The 8,950-nt window shown below is 35.9% G+C and overlaps 2 protein-coding genes across 4 annotated transcripts in view; both read right to left on the bottom strand.

The window, feature by feature from the left end:
• The window catches only part of apba2b (amyloid beta (A4) precursor protein-binding, family A, member 2b), an 85,864-nt gene extending 85,580 nt beyond the window's left edge, over window positions 1-284 (bottom strand). For 2 of the 3 annotated variants that reach the window (XM_074616330.1, XM_074616337.1), the window contains exon 1: window positions 122-284. The gene's annotated coding sequence lies outside the window, so the exon portion shown is untranslated. The remainder of the gene's footprint in view (window positions 1-121) is intronic. The other variant, XM_074616347.1, reaches the window with a different exon arrangement.
• Window positions 285-3,727: 3,443 nt separating this feature from the next.
• Window positions 3,728-5,071, bottom strand: LOC141756563 (amyloid protein A-like). The gene is made up of 4 exons (XM_074616425.1): window positions 4,916-5,071; window positions 4,711-4,813; window positions 4,429-4,567; window positions 3,728-3,909 (listed from the first exon to the last, which is right to left on the bottom strand). Exons 2-4 carry the CDS (start codon window positions 4,799-4,801, stop codon window positions 3,771-3,773), a joined length of 369 nt encoding a protein of 122 aa, XP_074472526.1. The 5' UTR covers window positions 4,802-4,813; window positions 4,916-5,071; the 3' UTR covers window positions 3,728-3,770.
• Window positions 5,072-8,950: the final 3,879 nt, after the last annotated feature.

Genomic DNA, 8,950 nt, shown 5'->3' on the forward strand with positions numbered 1-8,950 from the left:
ACTGATGCTGAGGAGACATCCACAGGCTGAGCAGATCAGCATCCATCCACCAAGACTCCTACAGCCTCACTGACAAGAGCAACGATGTTTACCGATTAATTAATAAATAAATGAGTCTTACCTGGAGAATGTCATATGCTGATCAAGTCACCTCCTTTTGGGTATGTGTGAGGGATGCTGCTGGCTGGTCGGTGCATCACTCGGTGTGTGTTTCACCGACAGAAAGCGGACTGAGCTCAGACTCTGACAGCAGCGCCCCGGAACCAGTATAACATAAAGACACGAGCCCACTGCGGTTGTCTGCTCTGCCTGCACGAGAGAGCCTGCTACCCCACCCGAGCAGCGCGAGCTCACGTTACTCAGACAAAGAGTAACGATGACCGTTACCTCATCCTATATACCACTCTGACGTTACGAACAATTTAGTGAAAAAACTCTTATTATAGTATGTCGAACAATTTAGTGAAAAAAAGTCATAGTATCGTGTGTCGAAAAATTTTGTGAAAAAAAGACATTGTATAGTATTTTGAAATATTTCATGAAAAAAAATCATACTGTTGTATGTCAAAAAATTTCATGTGAAAAAGTCATAATATAGTATGTCGAAAAATTTAATGAAAAATCCATTTTATTTTATGTAAAAAAAAGTTCATAAAAAAAAGTCATAATATAGTATGTCGAAAAATGTAGTGAAAAAAAGTCATTGTATAGTATTTCAAAGTATTTCAAAATTTAGTGAAAAAAAGTCATACTATTGCATGTCGAAAAATTAATGAAATAAAATAATAGTATAGTATGTCGATATATTTCATGAAAAAAAGTCATAGTAGTGTATGACAAAAAATGTCATGAACAAAATTCATACTATTGTATGTAAATGTCATGAAAAAAGTCATAATATTATATTTTGAACAATTTAGCGGAAAAAAAGTCATAGTATAGCATGTTGAAAAATTTCGTGAAAAAAAGTCATGGTATAGTATTTCGAAAGATTTTATGAAAAAAAAGTCATAGCCTACTATTGTATGTCAAAAAATGTCATGAAAAAAGGTCATAGTATCGTGTGTCGAAAGATTTCATGAAAAAAAGTCATAATATAGTATGTCGAAAAATGTAGTGACAGAGACCACTATCCCGGCGGTATTAACAACATAAATCATAATAATAATAATAATAATAATAATAACAATAAAACAACGCTATTATACATTTTGATTTTGCTGAACTTACTTGAGGCAAAAAATTAACATCTAACGTCAGCTAGTAACGTTAACGTTAGGCTAACCACGCTGCATAGATGATTAGCTAGCTAACGAGCTTAAGTTTTAGCTAACATTAACAAGCCCTGGCATCTTAGATATACTGTAGCCTAAACGCTAACTAAAAGCCAAACTTTCAAAAATAGCGCCAGTTATTTTTACAACACTCATCGCTTTGTTGCTCAGATTTTCCAAAGACTCGAACAAGGAAATATCCCATTATCTGCTGTGCTAAACAAAAACAAAGATTGTTTTTTTTAAAGCAATCTTTACCTACACCAAGCAAAGATGACAGCTGGAAGTGACTCATCTCTCCAAACCACTTCAAAAGAAAAATATTTCATATTTCAAAATGTACCTCTAAGGGCGATTTATCAGTATTTAAAACTCTTATCAACATGGGAATGGGCAAATATGTTTGTTTTATACAAATTTATGAATATATTTATTATTTGAAATCAATTAACAACACAAAACAATGACAGATATTGTCCAGAAACCCTCACAGGTACTGCATTTAGCATGAAAATATATGCTCAAATTATAACATGGCAAACTGCAGCCCAACAGGCAACAACAGCTGTCAGTGTGTCAGTGTGCTGACTTGACTATGACTTGCCCAAAACTGCATGTGATTATCATAAAGTGGGCATGTCTGTAAAGGGGAGACTCGTGGGTACCCATAGAACCCATTTTCATTCACATATCTTGAGGTCAGAGGTCAAGGGACCCCTTCGAAAATGGCCATGCCAAGCTAGTATGACATGGTTGGTACCAATGGATTTCTTAGGTTTTCTAGTTTCATATGATGCCACTCTGACTTTAAAACTGAGCCCACTACAACCTCCGAAAGATCGATTGAGTTAATGCGTTAAAGAAATTAGTAGCGTTAAAACAAATTTGCAATTGAAGCGTTATCGTGTTAACTTTGAGAGCCCTATACAAAATTATGGAAAACTATGATGAACTAAGATCAAATATTTTAACTTCAATATGCAATGGGTTAAAAGGTAGGATGTTTTTTAAATAGGCCTATAATTAACCCAACTCAGCCATTCTGCATCCCACACAGGTGTTTTCACTCATTTGCCTGATTATAACAATTCTCAGGACTTGTTGTCGTGAACAGACTGTGCTTGATTGTTAACTTCATCGTTGCTGTTAATGTAACCTACAACTGTTAAAGAGGGGCAACTTTCACCTTTATCATTTCTATTGATTGGTTGAGTTTGGTGACTTTGTGTAATTTCCAGTGTCGCTCCACACTGAGCTGAGGTCTAATAAATCCCAATAATTGATATCATCTGTGTGGGTGTGTGCAGGGCCTTTGGAAGAATTTGAGGTATCTGAATATGTCTTTATAGTAACATGTTTTTTAAAATGGTCTGTAGGAATTTTCTAAGGATCAATTCACACAAAGTTACAGAAAAACATACATTCTCACACCTCTAGTGTTATCTATGCAGGCTTTGAGATATCCAGCTCACATTTCTCTGTTCACAATAGAGGTGAATGGAAGATCATTTGTGGTGCTCAAATTGCTGAAATATTACACTTTAAAATGCAATGTGATAAAGCGGTGTGTCTTACCAGGAAAAAAAAAAGTTAACACTCTCTGTACTCTGAGTATTGTGGATTATCCAGCGTAACCTGTTTCTGGAAAGACGTGTCACTGTTTTGTTTCATTTTGGCGGTTAATTGTAATCAAATTCATTATCTCTCTTAGTATCAGCCACAAGGGAGCCTTGGGCTTTATTGTGTTATTCATGCTGACGTGAAATATGAATAAAAGTAAACTTATAATTTAAGTCACAAGGAAGATTCCCTATGAAGCTCCTCAGATGTCAGTGACAGCAGGACAGCACTGCCACTGAGTGGCCATGTCTGAACATTACAGCTGAATGAAGCACCGAGAGCACCGTCACAGATGGACAGGGATGAGATCTGACACATTAAATCCACAAATGCATCAGAGAACCAGACATAATCCCTTGAAAGACAACATTATTTCACCAACAAAGAATCAGTTCATGCTTTACATTTTCAATCAATATCAATCAAGTCAAGAATGTTAAAATATATAGAGGAGGAATATTAATTTGAATATGTTAGCTTTTTCATTGCAGAAAGGTTAAAACTACGACCCCAGGGGGATCTCTCTGTGAACTGCCTCTACAAACATTTAACTGAATGTGTTATATTCAGAGCATTTTATTCTTCTTGCAAGTTTGGGCGAAGTCAGAAACTGTTTCTGATGTGGGCAAATTAAAAAAAAATATTTAATCAGTAATCTGAGAACACATTCATTCTTGCAGTAATGATGGCTGGTGGTTCAGAGGCATGAGATCAGAGGTGTATGGTAACAACAAACACAATAGAACAGTAAACGGGTTAAAATCACATGACGTGTGTGTTGTGTAAAACACTGTATACTGTAGCTGTATTGTCAATAACTCCAACACTAGACATTTCTTTCATTAGTTTTATTATTGATGTTCGATGGCTTTCATACTAATATCTAGTAGGAAGTCCCGCTGGCCTGTAGACGTTGGGATCTCCTCCGTTGCGCCCATGCTCATTTGCCCTCTGATCAGCAGCAGAGTCCTCGGCACCATGACCCGTTCTCTCCTGTATAAACTCTCTGGCGTTACTAAAATGACAAAATAGACAAAGACTATCAGCACGAGCAGATGACAAAACAAGTACTTTTCAAAACCTTCTTACAAAGTGCTGCAAAAGACCCAAGACCAAAGACAGTGTTAAAGGATAGTGAACTAAGATGTCTGAACCCAATAACGATGAGCAAATGTAGGCTCTCTATACATCAGGGAGGTTTGAGATGGAGCCTTGTTAAGGTACGCCTGCAGATTGATTATTCAGGTGATATTATTGTGACCAAATGATACATAGATCTGATTGCAATCTGCATAGAAATAACAGCAGATAATGCCTTTGGATGATGTGAGCTGGTAGCATATACTGTAAATGGAAGATAATAAAGGGCCGGAAAATTATCCCTGAGGTACTCCACAATTACCAATAGTAAAACAAACAAAGAGATAAGAATGCTCTTAGATCCATCTGCAGCTTTATTAACAAGAGTAAGAAAGAAGAAGGGAAAAACTAATATGCAACATTCAACAATGTAAAAGCAGATAATGCTCCTCACCTGATGACCTCAGCGGCCCATCTGCCCCCTGCTCCTCTCTGGGCCGCATCAGCGTTTCCTCTGGCATGAAAGTATTTGTCTGAGTCTTTCCAGTTGGCGTCCCTCATATCTCCATATGCTCGCCCCATATCACGAGCTCCTGATCAGGACAGCAGACAGTTTAATAAAGTAAATGAGAGAATTCAGAAAAAAACACATGTAATTGTCATTTAGAAATCCTGGATATATGGTATGTATAATTATACACATTGTTCTTGTGGAGACGTTGAAAAGGTTTCTAACCGTTAAAGGCTTCACCGGGGAAGTTGTACCAGTGCTGGGCGTTGGTTTCCACAATTAGAATCACAACAATTCCTGCCAGAAGCAACTTCATGGTTATGGATGCCTAAAAGGAAAACAACAACAACAACAAAATTACTTATAGTTCAACAATAAAAAAACACAATTTTATATGTACATTTATATTGTTCAGGTCTTTCAGACTTACTTTACAGTTCCTGCAGAGTTTAGAGTAAGTCTTGGTAGATTGTAGAGTATCTCTTCAGTGAGGACTCTACTGATCTGACCCTGACTTATATTCTGCTCGCTGGGTTGTTGGATTTATCAATGATGGAAATTCCTGTCCATTTGAGGGTCGGTTAGAGATCAGAAATGTCAGACAAACACATTGAGGATATTCCCTCGTTGTGCAACTGCACATATCAACAAAGGCAGGGACAACATCAAGCTTTAAATAAACAAAAAGGTGGAAGAGATTTTTGCTGCATGTCATGAAAAATTATAAAATCAATATACCACAATAGCTCTTATTATATTTGTCTTATATTTTGTTTTATCTTCCCTTTATGTTGTCTTTATTAATAAAGAACACTGGTGAGTTTTCAAGAAAATAGCTAAAAAAGTATATAATCAGTGTTGTTGCTGTTGTTGCCACTACTGCAGTATTTGCTTTAGCTGCTGTTGTGTATGCATGATTTCTATTAATAAACTCTCCAGCAGTAATATCTCTGGAGTACTACAAACTAAACAGACTTTGTTATTGTCAAAGGAGCTCCAGTTTGTTTTTTTTGTTTTTTATCAAACTTCAGATTTTCACACATCACGTCCAGATTAATGTTTCTCTTTGGGCTCACCTTCTCAATACATGGCGTTGGTTAATTCGTCACTTTTCATTAGCCTTGTGTGAGAGCTTCATTATCCTGTCACACTTTTAAACCTTTTATTAAAATAGTAAAGGTAAGAAAGGATATGTTGACATAAATTATATTGTACATTTGTTTTAAGAAAATAAGTGTTTTAGCACATAATTACAGACAATAATATCATGATAAGATGGGATTTCTTTTTGCTGTGTACTGATGATTTGTGCTGTGCTGTACCTCCGCAGCAGTAGATGGCAGCAGTAAGCTGGTGCTGATGGACCTGAATACACTCACAGGTCCTGGAAAGAAGAGCTGGTTCAGCTGCAGGCAAAAGGAGGAGAATAGTACAATATATAGAAAAACTAAATCAATCAGCAGTACACATTTTTGCCGTGATGTTGTTCAGATGTTAATATAGTAATGTTAGCACTGAGAGATATGATGTTTTGGGATTGTATATTTACATTATTTCTTATACAGAACAGAATCAGACACAGGGCCTTAATTTCAACGTCTTTAATAATTTGTGTTATTATACAGAAAATCTATTTTCAGGAGCTCTCAAGAGGGCTTAATGCAAACAATTTATTATTTATGGATATCAAGCTTGTTACACATCATAAGCTCCTCATCAAAAAGTGATTTCCGTTTTGTTTAATTATCATTTATAACTCAAATCCATTAACAGTATATTGACTGGGAGTTGATAACTAAGGTCAGGGAAATCATGGTAAACACACATGTATGGAAGTCCCTCAGACAGCCTGAGTCAGCCAATGCAAGAAACCTTAACTATCATAACACTTTTGTCTGACGTTTTCATATAAAGTATATGTCTGAATATGTTTGTTGTGTTCACTGTTTAAAGTGTTTAAGTCATGTTCCCTATGGGCAATACAAGTCTTCATTAAAATATGTAGAATAAGCAAGGTTCATTTATTTATTTTTTTGTTCACGACTGCTAAGGTCTAAGGACTAAATTACAGTCTGACATCTCCTGTTTGAGAAAAAGGCCAATATTGTGTCACAACTAAGATAAGGCTCCGGAGAAGTTTGTGTTGTGGTCAAAGAGCGGGTTTTCCACAGAGCAAATTATCCTTTATACAGTAAGAACAGCTTAAGCAAACAGGCTCTGATAACATGCCGTGTTCTTGCTCTTTGTCTCAATAAACTTCCCTCTATTTTGTAACAGCTTTGTTTACATTTCAGCAGCATTGGCGATAAAAAATCATCTCTCAGAAAATACTGAATACAACATTCGATTATAATAATAATTTAAAAATGTGGGTTTGTATTTATCAAGATGTTCCTGAGTTCAGGAACATCTGAACCCATGAGGTTGCCATGAGTTTTCCTGACTCTAGTTATCAATACCCAGTAAATATATTGTTTTCTTGACAGTGGTTCATGTTTTTTTGAGGATAAATGATGATTAAACAAAATGGTGAGGAGCTCATGATATGTAACAAGCACAATATACATAAATAATAATTTGTTTTAAGCCTTCTTGAGAGCTCCTGAAAATACATTTGCTGTATAACAAAACATATTTTATATTGATGAATTCACACACCAATGAATTACCTCCATATTTAAACGTAAAGTGTTTTTTTGGGGCATTTTCAAGCCTTTATTGATAAGACAGTGGATAGTCTAGAAAGTCACACAAGGGGGCAACATGCGGAAATGGCCACAGGTCAGATTTGAACCTGGGCCGCCGCGGTTAGGACTCAGACTTGTTAAATGGGTGGCCACTCTATCAACTGAGCTATTGGTCCATGCTAACATTATTATATTATCATATTAACAGCATCACAGCAAAAATGTGTCTAGTTTCTAAAGTTTCTAAGGTGTTACTGTTGATTGATTTTGTTTTTCTTAGTGCTGTCGAAGTTCCTTTTAATGCCACTAATTTCTTTAACGCATTAACGCAACTTGCAATTTGTAGGTTGTGCAGTTTTAAAGCTAGCTTGTTGAGAAGGAGGCTAAATAATACTCCAAACTTAAGCTAAATTTTGTCGAGGAAAAACTGTCATGGCCATTTTTAAAAGGGTTCCTTGACATCTGACCTCAAGATATGTGAATGAAAATGGGTTTTATGGGTACCCACGAGTCTCCCCTTTACAGACACGCCCACTTTATGATAATCACATGTAGTTTGGGGCAAGTCATAGTCAAGTCAGCACACTGACACACTGACAGCTGTTGTTGCCTGTTGGGCTGCAGTTTGTCATGTTATGATTTGAGCATATTTTATATGCTCAATGCAGTACCTGTGAGGGTTTCTGGACAATATTTGTCATTGTTTTGTGTTGGTAAATGATTTAAAATAATAAATATGTACATACATTTGCATAAAGCAGCATATTTGCCCACTCCCATGTTGATAAGAGTATTAAATACTTTACAAATCTCCCTTTAAGGTACATTTTGAACAGATTCAAAAATGTGTGATTATTTGCGATTAATCGTGATTAACTATTTTAATGATTGACAGCCCTAGTTTTTCTATATATTGTACTATTCTCCTCCTTTTGCCTGCAGCTGAACCAGCTCTTCTTTCCAGGACCTGTGAGTGTATTCAGGTCCATCAGCACCAGCTTACTGCTGCCATCTACTGCTGCGGAGGTACAGCACAGCACAAATCATCAGTACACAGCAAAAAGAAATCCCATCTTATCATGATATTATTGTCTGTAATTATGTGCTAAAACACTTATTTTCTTAAAACAAATGTACAATATAATTTATGTCAACATATCCTTTCTTACCTTTACTATTTTAATAAAAGGTTTAAAAGTGTGACAGGATAATGAAGCTCTCACACAAGGCTAATGAAAAGTGACGAATTAACCAACGCCATGTATTGAGAAGGTGAGCTCAAAGAGAAATATTAATCTGGACGTGATGTGTGAAAATCTGAAGTTTGATAAAAAACAAAAAAAACAAACTGGAGCTCCTTTGACAATAACAAAGTCTGTTTAGTTTGTAGAACTCCAGAGATATTACTGCTGGAGAGTTTATTAATAGAAATCATGCATACACAACAGCAGCTAAAGCAAATACTGCAGTAGTGGCAACAACAGCAACAACACTGATTATATACTTTTTTAGCTATTTTCTTGAAAACTCACCAGTGTTCTTTATTAATAAAGACAACATAAAGGGAAGATAAAACAAAATATAAGACAAATATAATAAGAGCTATTGTGGTATATTGATTTTATAATTTTTCATGACATGCAGCAAAAATCTCTTCCACCTTTTTGTTTATTTAAAGCTTGATGTTGTCCCTGCCTTTGTTGATATGTGCAGTTGCACAACGAGGGAATATCCTCAATGTGTTTGTCTGACATTTCTGATCTCTAAACGACCCTCAA

This window comes from Sebastes fasciatus, chromosome 2 (genome assembly GCF_043250625.1).
Source record: "Sebastes fasciatus isolate fSebFas1 chromosome 2, fSebFas1.pri, whole genome shotgun sequence".
Taxonomy (NCBI): domain Eukaryota; kingdom Metazoa; phylum Chordata; class Actinopteri; order Perciformes; family Sebastidae; genus Sebastes; species Sebastes fasciatus.